Here is an 18,633-nt window from a genome sequence, read left to right as displayed (position 1 = left end):
CTACTAAAGTGTGTGTCTTAGAACAAAGTCATAATGCAGGTGAAATAAGTCTTTGGTTTCTTTGGACTTATAAATAACATTTTTTTCAAATAGTTCTAAGTATAAACCTGCTATCTTGAGGTCCTGGTCTGTCTTTATTTATTTATTTATTTATTTATTTTTAAAGCTTTTCCACCGAGGTTTAGTTCGTGGTTATTCCTTCATGCTTTGGTACAAGTGCTTGATGAAGAAGATGAGTTGCCTGAATTGGAGCTGCCCTCGTCTTGCCACTTATCCAGACTCCTCCTCCGTGCATTCATGAAAAAGTTGCTGACGGTGCTCAGCTCCAACCCGAGCTGCTGGGAAATGGTGATTTGTAATTCTTTGGATGGACGCTTATTTTCCTTGAATATTGCATGTAGAGTTCGACGCTGGACATCCGTGAAGACCAACCGAGGCTTTTTGGGTGTATTCCCTCTATCCTTCCCGTGCTCTTGTTCTTTCCTCTTGCACGCTGCAAGAAAGGGGAGGACGGTTAGAGAGGGCTGGCAGAGGAGTGCGCAGGCACGTAGTACAGGACAAACTAAGGAAAAAGGACCGTTCATGTCAGCTTCCAAATTTGGAGAGGATGTGTTACATTTAATTTTCTAACTTATTATAAACTATAAAAAATATAAAGAATAGAAGTTAGAAAATACCGTTGTCGTTGGCTGTTGAAACTCAGCAAATGCCATTATTGAGAACTTACATTTTGATAACGCCCATTAGTGCTGGGAATTTAACTATGTAATATCCCTACGAGGCAGAGTGGAAATTCACTGAGCTCTACAGTCAACCTTGCCCACCTTTTTTACCTTCATTAGTTGTTGTCAATCCATTTCTGTAGCTTTTTATTGGCTGAGAAATAAGGAACTGGGAGAAATCAGGATGCTACTACAGTCTTACAGGCCAGATGATTATGTATTCTGAACAAAATAAACCATGTTTTGACATGAAGAACAATGGTATACTAAATCTTCCTTATAGAATTTCACCTTATTTCATCTATCATCCCTTCTTTCCCTTTCAGAACATTACTTTGCTCTACACTATTAAAGGGCGCTTGCAGTATCAAATCTGCCTTGCAGATCACCTGCCAGGCAGGATCTGACGGGATGGGAGGGCGACTCCTGGATCCCCCTGCCAGCCTTTGACTGTGCGCTAGCTCATCTTGTTAGCATTTCGCTAGGATAAAGGTTTCCTTGGGAGGACAGATTGCTCTGTCTCACTTGCAAAAGAGTCTGAAGTTGTCTGTTCCCCTTTTTTCTCTAACAATCTCCTCTAATGCTGATTTAGAGATGTATTTCTGAAGGTAATATGGATGTTCTGTCTCTGTGCCTGTCTACTCCTGATTTCTGTGGAGATCAGTGCTGATTATATGAAGAATTCTGTGCAGTGTCTCCACCTATTCCATGGTTATTGGAATGAAAACAACAAATTACAAATGTCCTTCCTACATCTTTTATTACTACCGAGAGCCAACCTTGGCATGAGGGTTTAATTGCTCGAGGGAGGTATAAAAATAGTCATCCACCTTTTGTACTTAGAGAAATAGCAACTGCACAGATCAGACAGCAAGATTCAGGAGATGCAAAGGCACCTTCTGCTGGCCCAGGCAGGGACCAAGACACCGGCGTCTCAGCCCCCTCTGAGGAGAAGCTTTTGAAGAGCTCCCTAACAATGTATGTTCCAGCTACACATTCTTTCATAAGCAATGAAACATCAATCAAATTGACTGCGATGCCAAACTCATATCTTCTACAGTTATTTTTATCTGAAAACCTTTGAAGAGTGCTTTGAAGTTACATCCTGACCTCTAAAACACTGTGGAGCTTCTGGGCTGAAAAACAGGTTTCCTTATGCAAGCGAGCCTCCACTGAAGTCAAGCTGCTGAATTCACTGTGGGGACCAGTGCCTATTGAAATAATGCTGCATCCCCATTGAAAGTTAACATTGATAACTCAAGGGTTAAAAAGACTTCTGCAAGAATAGTCTGTTATTTACTGACAAATATTAGGAATGAGGAACAAAGAAGATATGAACAGCATCTCAATCTTTTATACACATCTAACCATTTGACAATCAGAAGTTCCCATGAAAGCAGCCGCAGAAGCTCGGCTCTGTAACAACCTCAGCCTCCAGCTCTGACTCTGCCCCTGCTAACGGGCTCATGCAGCAAAGGAGACAAACCAAACTCAGGCAAAGTTTGCTGTGCCTAACACTTCACTTCTGCTCATGATACTTTACCCCTTCCTTTTTCAAAGACTACACAAATTCCAGCTTTCACCTAGATACTCTGTCTAGATCATCGTTTGTCACAAAATCCTAACTATACAAATAGCGTGATCCGAGTCAGCACTGTACAACGCTTCAGCAGGAATCGTCACATCACAAATGACAGTCACAGCAGTAGATACAAAGCTAGTTCAATCAGCAGCGTAAACCTCTGGGGTTTCAATCACAAACTCATCAGAACACGAGTTCTCTGAAATCATAGAGAATAACAAAAAAACAACCATCTGTTGTGAAACTAACTTGCTTCACATGTTGTCTTCCTGAGCTTGTGCTCGTCTCCTGAAATGTAATAGTCCTGAATAATTATTTCTTCAGAAAATGTCCCAAGAGTTACAACATACCTTGTTCCTCAACTTCAGTTGTATCAGAGATGTCATGATTACTGCTAGTAACATCACAGAGGTAAGAAAAAAGTGCTCACTGCTGGGGAGAAAAAATAAATCCTATCCAGTCTATGAAACAAATAAGCCAATTTTAGTATTTTGCAAACAAAACTTAATTTGCGTCAAGCCCATCAGAAAGTGAGCATTGAGGTTCCCATGGTGCTCCCTGGAGAAGCTGGGAGCCATCCTGCAGACCAGTGTGGACTTTATTTTTTAACAGACTATCATGCAGGATTGCTGGTTTCCTAAGGCTTGGTCCACACCCAGTGGGAACAGGGGAAGCTATGCTCTAGCTCAGCCTACGAAATAAGACAGTTCTTGTCCTCACATCCAAGTTGGAGTTCTTCTACTTTGAATTAAGGACTAATGACATATTGGTTCAGAGAGAGTGAGACAGTGACTCGGTTGCAATTTGGGACCTTATCTGAGACACGAAGACCCACACGCAACAGGTTCAGCCCTCGTTGGACACGGCACAGCCCAACACGTGTAACCGAGGCAGCCACTGCCCCTAGCAGAGCAGCCCAGCCGAGCCCAGTTTGGGCTCTGGATCCTCCCGGACCCGCGGTGCCTGCTGAGCAGCACACTGGCCCTGTCTCTGCCCAGCATTGCTTCCAGAGCCTTTTTCCACCTGGGGGAGACTGGGAACACCTGCGAAATCCGGATCATTTTCAGGCAACGCAAAAGTTGTTTCCTTTTCAGCTCTGCTCCCATTAGCATTCACCAGAGGCAGATTGAGGGCAAAAACTTTCCAATATGCTTAACTGTTCAAAGAACCCTTGCAGACAGTACTGCCAGGCCTCGGGTTGTGAGCAGCAAGGGCGGATACCACCTCTCATCTTCTGCCTTGTCCAGACTCAAGAATATTAATAGCACTTAAAAATAAATAATGGTGATAATGAAAAACTGTAATAGGGTTTCCTTACGATCGTTTTCCCTGCACTAGAGCCAATCAATTTTAATAATAAATTGTAGCTTCCAGCTTGCCAGGCAACAAATGTACACCATGGGATAAAATCTGCTCCAACGTGAGAGTTTATCCAGAGCAGGCACAGAGACCGGCCAGCTCACACTGCCAGGGCTGACAAATTGGGGCCGTCCAGCCCGGTGACAGCAGCCTGCACTCAGCCCAGGTCACGCTCAGACAAAGCAGCTACGCCTGCTTCGGCCAGGTCCTCCTCTAATGCCGGCAAGGGTGTCCGCTGAAGTCAGAGGCTCCAGAGACACCGACTGAAACCCTTTTTTGGAGAAACACCAGAGCCTGTCTTCAAAACTGTTTATCACACACCTTCATCTGGATTTTATTTTGCGTAGCAGAAGGTAATAAAAGTAATTTACACTAATGTCCTTCACGTGCCCCTGCCCGTGAGCACTGTGAGCGGACCCTCTCCCACAGCACAGAAGCTGAACTCAGGCGCTTTGTGGGGTGCTGTGCTCCCCAGAGGCGTGCACCTCTCCCATGGCACACCTGCTCGCACGCAGCCCTCGCGTGCTGCCTGCTGCCCTTGCACGCTGCCCTTGCACACTCCCCTCGCGTGCTGCCTGCTGCCCTTGCATGCTGCCCTTGCACACTCCCCTCGCGTGCTGCCTGCTGCCCTTGCATGCTGCCCCTTGCAACTCCCCTCGCGTGCTGCCTGCTGCCCTTGCGTGCTGCCCTCGCTCCCCACTGCAGACAGCTGTGCTCTTTGTCTCTGGGCTGCCCCAGCTGAGCGATGCTCCTTGTGATGCCTTTTGAAAAAGCCTTAAGAAAGTCTAGTTAAGAAAAAAGCAAAGAAGAGGATAAAGAAAGAGTCACTCTGACTCTGGCAACACATGTGCAGATATGACAATGTAATATTATCAGTGCCAGAGGAGCCTTATAAATCCACTGCTGAACTCTGGCCTCTTCCAGTCACTTCCATCTTCCTCTGCCCTGAGCAACAGATATTTTTGACACTTGCAATTCTCCTGATACAGTCCATCAATCTATTTTTCTCTCCCTTTGTTCCTTCTAAGTCGCCCGAGGGATTTGGCCGAGTTAACTTGCCAAACCTGAGGCCCAGTTGCCTGTGCATGGTACAGACCCGGGGGCTCACCGCTGCAGCTCCACCATCTATTGCTGCTCTTCTGCAGCACCCAGCTGGCCCGGCTATGTGCAGCACGGCGGCATCAGTCCTGCTCTGCCGGAGGTGAAGCGGGATCGTGTCCCCTATGAAAACACACTAATTGCATCTTTAGGTTGAGATAGCGAAGAGGATATTTTGCCCACCTGTGATGTGAACTACACTGTTCTGTCAGTCTAAAAGTCAAGATTACAGTAAGCTCAGGTGTTAACCCTGACGTTTGATCTAGTCTTTCATCCCTAGAGGGTGGATTTCTTTTTAAAATCTAAGGAAAAACACCCTGATTACCATAAATCAATTTTCAGGACCACTTGGTGCATACACATGTGCCTAGCTGTATCTGGCAAACATGAATTTCCCTTTCTAAAAACCAGAAGCAAAGAATGAAACCGGTAATACTCTCAATAAACCTGCTTTCTGATGGTTTGTTTGGGGCACATAATAAAACACCACCACAAGTTCTGCTGACTGCTTTTCTGGAAAATTGGCACCCGAGCAGGGGGAACGACAACAGAAAATCCTACTTGGGCAAACTCTGCCCCGAGCCCCGTGGCTAGTTGTGAAGGCAGAGGACTACTCTCACTGCGAGAGGCATTGCTCAGCTGGTGGCCCACCACGTTGCCATCACTGAGTGCACGCTCTCAGACACAGGATGGAAAAGTGGCAGATGCTGAGGAAGAAGAAGGTGGATTTAGGGGGTTTCAGACCTGGCACTGAGAGCGCCATGCCCTTACATGCACACTGACAGGCGGAGGCAGCGGCCACGCGCTCCGAAGGGTCACACCGCTCACCAGCTGCCGGCAGCAGTTCCCATAGCTCCAGGACAGGCACACACAATGGCCACGGCTGGGTTTTTGACCGTACAAAGTGGCTGGAAAGGGAGGAGGGACACAGGGCAGCAGGAGGGGAACACACCTGCCGGAGTGCACTGCAACAGCACGGCATTACGGCTCCCCGTGGAAGGGAAGTGTACAGTCCCACCGGTGCCTTGGCATGAGTCTTCTCACCCTGTGGAGGAGGAAGCCAAGGCAAGTGGGTCTCCGTTTACAGGGAGCCCTTTTTCCCTCTGTTTGTACCCAGAGCAGGTCCAGACCAGCAATGGGGAGACACACATGATAACGTCTCCAGCCATGCTGAATTCAGAGCCTGGTTGACATGGAGAGGAGACTGTGTGCTGGCCACCAGCAATGGGATACGGGGCCTTTCACCCTGAGGTGACAGGTCATGGTTCCAGCTCTGGCCCAGGTCACTGCTGACCACAAGCCATTATTACTTGATGGCCATCGAGTGCCCTGTACGAGATGAGGTGGTGGTCTTAGTTCAGGTCCCCGTGAGCAGGTTCACACCACACTAATTTCCATTACATTTGACACATTATTTGACACCAGTTAGTGCCGTGGCTGGAAGGTTGAGCCAGATGCTTCGGACAGAAGGAGTCTGTAGGAACCCATTTTGTAGCTGAAATGTTCATTTTGGGGAACAAAGAGGACTGGGGATTTCTCATGACTGTGGGCTCGGCTCTGTCTTGCCTGAGGAGGCACATTCCAGTTGCTTCACATCAGAAGGTAAACTCAGCACCGAGCTCTGGGGTCTTCACCACCCCATCACTGGACTGGTTTAGTTTTGAGGACTGTCTCACCCTTACTATTCATGAGCATTATATTTGCTTCAGACAGGTAGGAGAAAAAAACAACTGCTTTATGCTTCTCTCTCAGACTCCAGTGTGAGATTCCCAGAAAGTAATGGGGAGTTTACAAGCCAACAGCTTCATTGCTGTGGGTTCAGAGCAGTTACCCTTCCCATGAGTGGGAAAACCCCAAGAAATGACGCAGCCCAGCTCAAAGAAGTGCCGACAAAAGCCCTGCATTTCTGCATGCGCCATAGGAGAGACAAGGAGACATATTTTAGACTGACTTGAAAGAGTTCTCAAAAGTTTTGTTATGATCATCTTTTCCCCCTCTTCTTGCAAAGCCTAGTCTTTTAGCTATCCTGACCTCATGTGTACAGGACATGTCTTGGAGACATAAAAAAAACTTTTAGAATTCTCTCCTTGCATGTACTTTCTAATCTCTGTTGTGTCAGGTCTATAAAAGCTGGGACTGCCTCAGCTACAGTCTGAACTGCGCCCACTAAGACCCTGGGAATCTCTTTCTAAAGCATCCGCTTCTAGCATTGAAACATCACAAAATATCCAATAACATTTTTAGAGAGTGAAAACTCTTCACTGGTGCAAGCTAGAGAATATCCTGGGGGATATGCTTCTGAAGGAGGCTGTACCTTTGGGTGGAAAAGGCAGCAGGATTTCCGTAGGAGGCTGAAACTGCTTAAGGACTTTGGCCGTCAGAGATAGTCCTAATCACACTGCCTACAACAGCTCAGTGGAAGCCAGTAGCCAAAAGTTTATGGTAAATTCATGGTGATGATAATACATAATAAAGTGTGATAAGCTCCATCCTTATCATGTGAATAACACCCCTGGAGTGTGCAGAGAGACACACGGATGACAGGTCTCTCCTAATTATCAAAAACTTTATATTTGGGGGAATATGAGAACAAGATAAGGGGCCTATAAGACACATGCTACCTGAGGGCAGACTTCACCAAATGAACTAAACGCAAGCAAATCTGTTTGGCCTGGATGAATAACCGCAGCTGCCGTGTGCCATTCACTCTGATACGTCGCCATTTGGTGGTCCCCTGCACTGCCCCATCCTCCTTGTCACTGCCCTGAGGCCTTGGAAGGCGCCTGGGAGATGGGATCCCTCCGGAAAGGTGCTGTGTGAGACAGAGCCTCTGCACATCAGGGCAGCTTGTGGCCATGTGCTCCCGTGGTAGCAGAGAGCAGACAGCATTGATGCTGCAAAGAGCATTCTCAAAAGCTTCAACCCACCGTGGGATAAGGCCATTCACGTGTCAGTGATGAAAGCCCACATGGGTGACACAGTTCATCGGTTGCTGCCCAAAACTTTCCCCTTTCAACCGAAGAGAGTATGGGCTATTCTGAAATGTCTGAACCCACCCTAAATTATTTCTTATTACTCCTGGCATCATTCAGCATTTTGCACTTGGCTCTCTAGTGATTTGTATTTACACTTATTTAGAGGGCAGGTGTATCCATCTGCTCAGAGGGCATTTGGTCTGTGCCTTATTTCTCTGCCATCAAGCCCAGGCAATACTCCTCTTTTGTTGTTTCATAACATGAACAGAGATAAAAATATGTTCCTGTACAGGAAGCTCGCAGAATGACATCAGCCTGCCAACATATAGATCCCAGCTGAGACTGAATGGTAAACATCTCACTCCTGCGCACTGTATTAAAATGAGTGACCTTAATTTGCTGCCCCTGGAATAATAAAGTGAATCTGACTAAGGAGCGCTGACTCAACAGTTTGGGATTCTGGGGTTTACACAAACTTACAGTGTTGATGGATCTGTAACCACTTGACTGAGCTGACATCACCATTACAGAATATGTTGCTAAGTGGATCAATCAGGGGAAAGCTCCTGATTTTCCTGCGATATCACTTAAAGTAAATGTTAAATTTCTTTAGCTGGGTCTTCAGTTAACCATATTACTGTGACAAATATTTCTTTGTCTAGCATAAGTAATTAGAATTTAATCACTTTAACTGCATCTTAATTACCCCAAATGAATTGAAAGGACATTTAATAGCAAAGATTAAATTGCCTTAATGAACGATTTTTGCGACTACATCAATATTTTAATCGCGTTAGCCCTTCCCGGCGCGCCCGCCCCCGCAGCGGCGCAGGCAGCCCCCGGCCCTGGGTGGCGCCCGCTCCTCGCCGCTGCCGCGGCCGCTGCCCAGCGGGGGTGGGCGCGCACCGCACCGCACCGCACCGCACCGCGCAGCGCCGCACCCGCGCTGCGCCGGCCGCTCCGCGCCGCTCTGTACCTCACCGCTCCGCACCGCCCAGCCGGGGAGCGCCAGCCGCTCCGCGCCGCTCCGCTCCTCCTCGAAACGCCGCCCGCTTCGCACCCCCCACCGCCCAGCCGGGCAGCGCCGCCCGCTCGGCACCTGTCCGCTCCGCACCTCTCCGCTCCTCTCCGCTCCTCTCCGCGCCGCTCCGCGCCTCTCCCCAACCCGCTCCGTGCCGCTTCACGCCGCGCCGCGCCGCCCGGGAGCGGCCGCTCCGCACCGCGCCGCCCCGCGCCGCCCCCGGGGAGCGGCCACCGCTCCGCCCCGCCCCGCCCCGCGCTCCCCGCCGCCGGGCAGCCCCGCCCCGCCCCGCCCCGCCCCGCCCCGCCCGGGCGCCCCGCCCGGCCAGCTCACTCCTGCGCGGGGTTGCAGGACGCACACCGCCGCAGAACGGCGTCGGACCCGCCGGCCCGGGGCAGCGGTAGAGCTCCGCACCTGCGCGCTGCCGCCTGCGTTGAATGGTGCAGTGGGAATGAATCCTCCCGCGGGGCGTTCCGAGGCGCTGGGGTAAAGGGCTCGGCCTCAGGCCCGCTCATTCCGCCCCTTTCTGCTGCCCCAGCCCGGGGCTCTGCCGCCGCCGCCGAAAATGGAGTTTCTGAGCGGTGGAAGTGACGCAATCCACTGCAAAACCTTCACTGGGACAATTACCTGAGTCAGACTTAAAAACCCGGCCAGCTTCTCGGGCTCTTTTCCTAAGGACCTACCTGCCCGTTCCCGCTTCCCCTGCTCCAATTTTTAAGCCCTCAGTCAATTCCGACAATATATTCAAAATAGCGAGATCCGTCTCAAATGAACAAGAGATACAGCAGTGATGACACAAAGAAGTTCCTCCGTTTGGGGGGGGCATTACGGCAGCAGTGTGGCAGCCTGCCTCTGCGGGGGGAGGGCTGCGGACCTGCGGGAAATCTGCCTGCGCTAGTTGCACCGCCTGTGGGTAACTCCTTAGCGACAGACCTAGGATGCACGTAGCAATGTATGCAGTATTGCTGTACCTTAAAAATATCCATAACCTTAGAGCGGGTTCACTGCAGCAGCTTCTGCGCAGAAGTCGCGAAGGAAGAGGCCCCCGTGTCACCCGATTTAATACTTTTAGCTATTTGAAGTGGCAGCATTTCTAACGGTCCACCAGAAGTGCTTGCACACACCAACGCCGACGTGACACAGTCCGCAGCAGCTTGCGATGCTGCTTGCACACCTGCGAAACAGCAATCCATCGCGTTTTAATTGCCATTTGGGCTGTACACAAAATGTTACCACTGAGACTTCCTATCGCCCTAAAATGGGAAAAAATCAAAACTACTGTTGAGCTAATAAATTGTTCCTATAAATTACTCTTTCAGCATCATAAAACTGACTTCCTCTTAAGCAAAATGGCTCAACTAAGCCGCATTTCTGAAGAAAGTCAGTAAGCATCGGTCGCTTCTTTGTCAGTACATGATTTATCCAGATGGATTTATGTTTGAAATGTGAATCAACATTTATCGATTTGATCATGGAAGTACCCGACAGGATGCCATGCTAGGTCCCCGCTCGGTCCTCAGGAAAAACTCCCCTCGATGCCTGTAGTCTTCAGCTTAAAGTCACCAGCACTTCAGCAAAAGCTCCCGCGCTTAAGAGTCAGCTTAGGTCTCCCTCGAAACGAACTTGTCCCTTGTGTGGAGGTTACGGGGATCCTTCTGCTACACAGAGGACAGGTAAAGGCTGCCTGAGGCAAAGCATGAGCTTTGGTTTAGTGCCGGTACATGCCAACGCAGGCACCGATGCATTCCTGGCCTGGGCATTTCCAGGTAATTTTGTCTCGATCTCCCCATCCCGTCCCTTTCCGGCTGTGTGAAGGGCAGATCGCGCACGCCAGCACCCAGCTGCAGCCCCGGCAGCGCCCGGGCTCCCCACCGCTGGCACCTGCGGCGGGCACAGCGCTGGCGCCACGCACCTCTCCTCTCCTCCTGGGGCACCCCGACCCCTCCGGCTTGCGGGGCCCGGGGCAGGGTCACGCACAGTCACAGCGCTGCGGGGAGCTCGCTTCTCCTCCGGCGACGCACCCGTACGAAGGCGCCCATCCCCAAACCAGGTCCCCTTGGGGCGCGCTGCCCGGCCGGGAGCCGAGCCACCCCCGCTGCCGCAGCACCGCCGCCCCCGCGGGCAGCCCGAGCACAGGGCCGCGGGGAGGGGGGGGCACAGCCCGGCCCGCCCCGCAGCCGCGCAGCCCGAGTTCCCGGCTGCCGTTACGCATGATCGACGCGGCGCTGCTCCCCATCGGAGCCGGCAGCCGTGGGGCGGCTCGGCAAAGCCCGGCGGCCGGGCTCCGGGCGGCCTCGTCCCCGAAACGGGAGGGCTGGCTTCGCCCCGGCCCGCCGCGGGGCTCGCCCGGGAGCGGGACCGCCGGGGCCGGGCCGGGAGCGGGGCCGGGCCGGGCCGGCGGTAGCTGTCCGCGGTGCTGAAGCCGGGCCGGGCCGCGCCGCCCGCGCTCGCCCCGAGGAAGCGGGCTACCAGCGGGCGGCGGCAGCCCGGGCACCGGCGCAGGGCACCCCGCCAGGATGCACCCCGGCCCGCAGCGCTCGCCGGAGCCGCCGCCTCCCGGCCCGGTGCGGGCGGGGTGCCCGGGCCGGCGGGGCCGGGGGCAGGCTCCCGCCCGCCGGCGGTCAGTAGGTGGCGCAGAACCCCCGGGAACCGAGGGGCGACGGCCGCGGGCGGCTCGGTGGCCCTGGCCGGTCGGGGCGGGCAAACGCGGCGCGCCAGGCCGGCATCACGCCCGCAGCCCGGCCGTGCGGCCCCCCCGGGGCGGCCCCGGCGGTGACCGCGGTCGGGAGCGGCCCCGTTTCGAGGCTATTTCATCCAAACGCTCCCGCGGGAGCAGGGCACGGCCCCCCGGCGCCTCCCCGCCACGCGGCGGGTAATTAAAACAAACAAGCGAACGAACAAACAAGCACGGGCCGAGCCGTGCTGCGGGGGCGGGGGCTCCGCGGGGACGGGCGCGGGGCGGGCCCGGCCCGGTGCGGAGGAACGCGGCTCGCCGCCGCCCGGCCCCGCTCCTCCTCCTCCCGCTGGGCAAACATTAACGAAGGGCAAACGCGGCTGTGTGCGAGCGGCTGTAAATCAATCCCGCCGCAAGGACACGGCCGGCAAACAAGCGCGGCTCCCAGCGCCAGCCCGGCTGCGAACCGGGCGCTGCGGCGGGGCACCGTTCGCGCCGGGGGACGGGCCGGGGGCTGCTCTCCCGCCCTCCGGTCCCAGCGGGCCGGGGGCACCTTGCCTCGGCCCCAGCACCGCGCCGGCAGCCGCGGAGCGGCCGCTGTCACCGCCCACGGTGCGCGGAGCCAGGCCCGCGCCCGTCCCCGCGGCGTCCGGGCGGCCCGCAGGGCGGGGAGGGGCAGGGCCCTTCCCCCGGGCCCGCGTCGCGCTGGGGTGTCGGCGGTGAAGCCCCCGGTCGATGCCCTCCGCCTCCCTGATGCAAACGCGTTTATGCGAAGTCCCCGCCGGGCAAATATTAAGCAGGCCCTAGCGAGGCGGTGGGGGCCGGGGCGGCATCGGCCTTCCCCGGCGCACGCTGGGGCGGCCGGCGGGGCGAGAGGTGCAAACGGCGTTCATTAGGTTTCATATTTAATGTGGAAAACGCTCTGATAACTGTATCGATTTCTTTACAGTTAATTTGGCGAGAATTTCTCGCCGGCTTCCCAAGGCTCCGGTTTAGCCGGGATTCACATGGGGAGGGAGAAAGAAAAAGAGGAGGGGAGAAAAAGAGGTGCAACTATGAAAAATAACAGTCAGGTCGCTGGCAAATATCGAGCAGCTCTGGAGGGATGGGCCACCCCCCTCCCGCCTGAGCCCCGCGGGCGAACGCGGTTGCCCCCAAGGCCCCCGCTCCCCTCGCCCGGCTCCCGCCTCCCCGGGACGGGCTCGGGAAGCCCGATCGGGAAGCCGCCGCGGAGAGGCCCCTTCGGGACGAGCTCGCTCAGAAGGTGCACCTCGGCAAAGCGGACCCCCTCCTGCAGTAGATCCAAAGGGGCCTCTGGGATCCCTCAGCCCCCCCTCGCCCGTTCCCGAAACGTTTCTTTGCCGCGTTTCTCCCTCGGGCGCTTCCCTCCCGCCCCGGCGGGCAGCCTGTGCGGGGCCGGCAACCGGCCTTCAGGCAGATGCGTTTCTAATAACAAATGGCTCGAAGCAGATTATTTTTTTCCTGAACAAGACGAGTCGGGTTTTGCCTTCTTTATCCCTTCCTATTTCCCCCCCGCATACGAAAATAACCTGAAATAAATTCACCCTTAAATCCCAGCAGGCTGCAGAAGGGCTGTACATTTCCTTTGAATTGCATTTATTTTTTCAGTATCCCTTCACTGCCCTTCCAAATGTCAGTGAAGGCGGGGGGAGGGAGGGAAGACTAACTAACGGAGAAACGGCCAAATAGATAAATATTCAGTGATAGAGGGGGAGAGAGGGGGGGACAGACAAAGGAAAAGAGAACAGAGAGGAGAAGGAAGATGGAATGAATAAGATGGAGGCTGGAAGAGGTCAGCTTTGCAATTAGCAGTTCTGCTTACATTTCAAGAGACAGCCCAGGAAGTGTCAAGACCTCAATCCTGCTTCCATGTAACTACCAATTTTTCCTCTGTTTGTCGGAGCTTCTGTAATCTGGGAGGTAGGAATCCCCCAGGGATGGCTGGAAGGGGCAAATACTCAAGATAAAGTGCTGGGCAAGACCGTGAGGCCTAAAATAAGCAGGCTCCATCCCCCTCACCGCCTCCCGGCCGCTGCCCACAGAAAATCAGAAAGGGAAGAAACGAAGGCGGCGAGGGCTCCGCTCTGGGTATTTATCTACCTGATAATTCTCTAAACGCCCGGGAGTGAGTTATAATTTGGACGTGAAATTTAATTTGCGTCGGCTGGAGTAATTTACGATATTTTGAATTGATGTTCATACATCAATATCAACCGGGGCAGATTTTTACCACTTAGTAAGATCATCACACATTTAAAACCTGCACAAAATAAAATCGATACTTTATGCATTTACAGCAGATTGCCTGCAGAGCAGGAGGGGCAGCGCGGAGGGGCGCGCAGCGCGGCGCTGCCTGCGCGGGGCGGGGCGGGGCGGGGGGCTCCGGGGCCGCCCCCATTGGCTGGGACGCAGCGCTATGCAAATGACCACGTGCCGCGGGGCTGCCGGCGCCCAGGTGGGGCAGCGCCGGGCGAAGCCGCGCAGCGCCCGGCAGCGCGGGGAGAGCCCTGCGGGGCCCCGCTGGCGCCCTGCGCTGCCCGGCCCGGCCGCGGGGACGCTCGGGCGCAGGCGGCCCTCCCCGACACCCCCCCACCCCACACCCCCCCTCCCCGCCTCCCCGGGCTGCGAGCCCGGTTTCGCCCCGGGGAGGCCGTTTCCGTAAGGTGGCAGCTTTCGGGTTTCATCGGAAAGGGAAGGCGGAATAATGAGGCTTTGTCTCTCTAACGGGATTACCGGGATCCGTTTATGCGAGGGCAGCGCTGGGGTGGCTGGAGGAAAGGGCGGTTTTGGGGGCAGAAGCGAACAATGGGTCTCTCCGGACCCGGCAGCTGGGCAGAGCGCGGCCGTCCCCCGGCAGAAAGCGGCCGCGCCGCGGGGAGCTGCCGCCTCCCTCCTGCCCGGGCCTGCAGCCGGGGCTGGCAGAGCTTCCCGGCCGGCAGCGCCAGGGAGGGGATGCCAGCAGACTCCGAAGCGAGGGGTTGTTTCCAGTATCGATCTATGCAAATGAGCGGAGATTCAGGTCAACCGAATTGTCGTAAAAACACACTCCAAATCGAAGAAAGTTCGCCTTAGAAATCGTTACGGGGATATTGGAAACACAAACGCCATCCTCCTCTCCTGGGTAGCACCAGCAAGACGGGGGTTTTCTCCTGGTGAGGTGGTTGTTGAGGAAGGGAAGGCGGAAAGGGCATTTTCTGAGAGCTCAGACCTTTGAAACTGACTCCGCAGGACTGGAAGCCAAAGAGAGCAACGTCCTCCCACCGGTGTGCACCGCAAGGCCAGCTACAGCAGGGGAGGGAGATCCTGCTACGGGCCCTTCCTAGCACTGCTTTAGGCTTCAGAAACGAGGAGGTTGGCTGAAACCAGGCAAGGAACACGGTGGTGGCCCAGCCGGGTCCCCGCACGGTCGGGAAGCGGGTCCCAATTCCCACCGTCGTGGTAGTCGAACGCGCAGGACCATTTGTGCATTCGAAAGGAGAAAGATTTGGCCTTTCCCTTATTTTTGTCTGTGAAACGGATCAGTGACCCCGGCTCCAACTCGGATTGACTGTCTCGCGTTCTCCAGGGACAAATTAATGGAGACCTATCACTTAATTAACAAACCCTCACTCACGGCATATTAAACCCGGGCTCTGCACTGGGAGCGCAGGCTGGCGGGTTTGGGGAGGCGGCGGCGGCGAACAGGTACCGAACGGGACGGCAATCTCCCAGCAGACAATACAGGAGCCGCGCAGGGGAGCACAGCGAGCCAGCAAACGCTGAGGGGTTTTGAGGCTCCGGAGCAGCGCGGAGACACGGCACGGACTGCGTCTCTCACGCAGAGGCATCCACGCGAAATTCAAACTCCACGGCCTAACGATAATTACAACCAGTTTAAAAACAAAACAAACCAAAACCAAACCTAACGATTTTAGCCAACAGCATTTCTCAGCCACCATTCACACGCCGGGCTCGCACCGTGTGCGGAAAAACCCCTGTCCCAGCACACCTAACCCAACCCGAGCGGGGCGCGGAGCTAGCGCCGACCCCGAGCCCCGCCGGGCGCTGCGACCGGAGCCCGCCGTCCCCGGGGCCCGCCGCCACCAGCACAAAGCAGACGCACCGACCCCCCTCGGCGGCGCATTACCGGGGCTCCCTCGCACCCCGTCCGTGGGCCGTAGCGGGCAGCACCGGTCCCGGCCGTGCGGGTGTCGGCGCACCGCACGGCCGGGACCGGTGCTGCCCGCTACGGCCCGGTCGGTCAGACAGCCGCCAGTTAAAGCGTTTCCGCCTCGCCCTGCCCGCTCAGGGCAGCGCTGCCGCCAGCCGGTGCGGGTGTCGGCGGCGCCCCGTTACCGGGCACGCTGGGCCCCGTCCCGCCGGCGACAGGAGAGCCTGGCGGGTGCGCCCCGCCCGGGAGATAACGGGGAAAGCCGGGGCGCCGCAGTGCGCAGCCCGAGCCCCGGCTCGGCTTTGTCTGGCAGCCGGGAACGCGGCGCGGAGGAGCCGGCCGGTGCCGGTGCGCGGAGCCGGGAGAGGGAGCGGAGAGAAACGGAGCGGCGGAGGGGGGCCGGGGCTGCTCTTCAGGGGCAGGCAAGGACCGGGGCGGCCTGGCCAGGCCCGGGGCCCCAGCCCCGCCGCCGCCGCCGCCGCCGTGCCCCGACCGCCCCGCAGCGGGCTCACCTGCCAGCCGCAGAGCAGACATCCGCTGAAACTCCGGCTCCTGGAGCCACTTCCACATCCTGCGGAAGGTCTCCCGGCCGGATTTGAGCTTGCTCCAGGGCTTGGGGTTCCTCAGCAGGTCTGAGAGGGTCCCTTGAGAGCGGCACAGCACCCTCTGGGCGAAGATAGCCTGGGGGATGCTGTACCGCTTGAGCTCGGTGGTGATCCTCTGAGCTACTTCTTTGGTATTGATTTCTTCCATTTGCCCTGAATTACTTCCACTGTTGACCTGCGAACCAGTTACAGAAGGGTTTTGCTCCCTGGCAGAGCCCAGGATCTGCCCGTGGCTCTGGGCATTCAAGTGGGCATGGGGGTGGTGTGGGATCCCGTTGATAGGCACCATGCCAGCGGAGGTGGGGGTGAGGTGTTGGTCGCCATGCCTGGCTAACATGGCAGGGTGGTGGGCTTCAAATCCGTTTGGGGTGAGCATTTTCTCGGCGGGCATGGTGGCACTGGGGTGAGCGTAGTGGGGCAGCCCTTGCTGGGAGTTGTGGATGCTCCCCAGGCCCGATCCAGACAACGGAGAGAGGCTTTGCCCCATGCCGGTAACATCCTTATGGTAGGGGGTGTAGAGATTGTTCATAGACGCCAGACCCCTCTCGTCCCGCATGAGCGTGAAGCTGCCGCTCACGTTGCCCGGTATCCGCTGGTGGGGTGGGGTGGTGGTGATGGTGGTGGTGGTGGTGAGGGAACTTGTCCGAGACCGTCGAGATGGGAGGTAGAGGCTGCAGAGGGGTCAACGTGGTGTAGGTACTGCTCATGCTCATGCCGGGGGGTGTCTCGCAGGCCATGGTCATGGTGGGGTGCAGGGGGCCCGTCAGCGCGTGGTCGGGCGGACGGTGGTGGTGGTGGTAGTCGCCGCCGTCGAGGATGGACGCCATGCCCATGGAGCGCGGGTGGGCCGGCAGGTGGCTGCCGCGGTGGGCCACCGCGCTCCGGTGGTGGGGGCTGCCGCTCATCAGGTCGGCGGCGGCGGGCACCGGCTCATGGCTCACCCCGTGCAGATCGCCGATGTTCTCCATCGCCAGCTGCGCGTTCATCGTCGGCCGTGCGGGCGGCTGGACCGCACATCTATCTGGTGGGCGGCGGGGCGTCCCGGAGCTCTTCGCGGCGGCCGCGGGCCGGTTCCTCCCGCGGGCCGGCGGCGGCGGGCGGGCGCTGTGGGCTGGTGGCGGTGCTGCTGCTGCCGGGCTGGCGGCTTTTCCTTTTTTTTTTTTTTTTTTGGTAATTTATTTATTTGGGTTTTTTTTTCTGTTGTTGGATGACGCCGTCGGGTCGGTTCTAGGGCCCCCGCTCCCTCAGGCCAGGCTCCGCAGCCGCGGCGGGTGTCTGGCCGCGTCCCTCGCCATCTCTAGCCATGGCTCTCACTGCGCTCCGCCGTTTGGACACCGCTCCGCTGCTGCAGCGGCGCGGCCGCCGGCCCGGCGCATGCGCGCGGCGCCCCCGCACCGCCCCCGGCCGCGTCGCCCCCGCCCCTCGTGACGTCACCGCTCCTATTAAGGAGGCGAGCCCCGCGCGGCGGCGCCCAGAGGCGGTGGTGCAGCGCTGCTGCGCGCCGCCGCCCCGGGCCCTAGCGCCCCCTCCCTGGCGGGCGCAAAGGGCCGGTCCCTTCCGCACCCCGCCTCCGCCGGGCGGGCGGCTCCCGGGTATTAGGGCCGCCCGCCCCGCCCCGCCCCGCCCCTTCGGTGACTCCGCGTTTTCCGTGAGCGCGGAGCCTCCTCGCCCTCACCTCACGGTGAGCTTCCGGGCGTGAGACCGCCCTGCCCCGGGGCGCCCGCGGGCCGTGCCCGCCGTGCCCTCCGCACCCCCGCCGTGCCCACCCGCGGTGTCCCGCAGCCGCCGGCCCCCACACGCCCGCCGGCCTGGGGATCGCTCCTCTGCGCTGCCCTATCGGGAAACTTCCCGTGACCCGGCCTGGGGATGGGCGCCGGCAGCCCCACGGCGCTGCGTCCCGGGTCCAGCCGGGGTGTCCCCTGCGCCTCAGCTCTCCCCTCCCCCAAGATCTTGTCCCGTTCTCCTCCCCCCGACCCCCCGAGATCCCGCTGGGTCCAACCAGGCAATGCGATGGGGAGGGACCCCCCCTCTAGACCCCGCCGGGGACTCCGAGTGGCTCGGGGGCCGTGCCCGGCGGTGCAAGGCCAGCATATGCCCCGAGGCGCCCAGCAGCCGGACACGCCGCTGGTTTTCTTTTATTTTTTTTCCCCAAAAGAAAGAAAAGGAGGAGGAGGAGAAAGAAAAAGCGAGCCCACCCGCCACCCCCCTCGTTAGCTAAGGTGTCTTTATGCTGGAAGAAAGGGCAGATGTGCCTATTGTTCGCCCATTAACGATAACGAACCACGCCGGGCAGAGTGCAGCGTGTGCGTGGCGCCGAGCGGCGGGAGGGACGGGGCGAGCCGAGGCGCGCCGCGGGAGAGCCGCGGGGCCGCAGCCGGGAGGCACCGGGCCGGCAGCGCACAAAGGCCGCCCCGCCTCACGCCCCG

The 18,633-nt window shown here is 57.2% G+C and overlaps 1 protein-coding gene across 1 annotated transcript; it reads right to left on the bottom strand.

The window, feature by feature from the left end:
• Window positions 1-200: 200 nt before the first annotated feature.
• On the bottom strand, window positions 201-17,193 carry ONECUT1 (one cut homeobox 1). Its single transcript, XM_050903600.1, is given in 3 exon segments — window positions 201-493; window positions 16,115-16,812; window positions 16,814-17,193. Coding segments are annotated over 3 exon segments (1,371 nt in total).
• Between the last annotated feature and the right edge of the window lie 1,440 nt (window positions 17,194-18,633).

The sequence above is a fragment of the Gymnogyps californianus genome, chromosome 11, assembly GCF_018139145.2.
Source record: "Gymnogyps californianus isolate 813 chromosome 11, ASM1813914v2, whole genome shotgun sequence".
NCBI lineage: Eukaryota > Metazoa > Chordata > Aves > Accipitriformes > Cathartidae > Gymnogyps > Gymnogyps californianus.
This window is presented reverse-complemented; position numbering and strand designations above follow the sequence as displayed.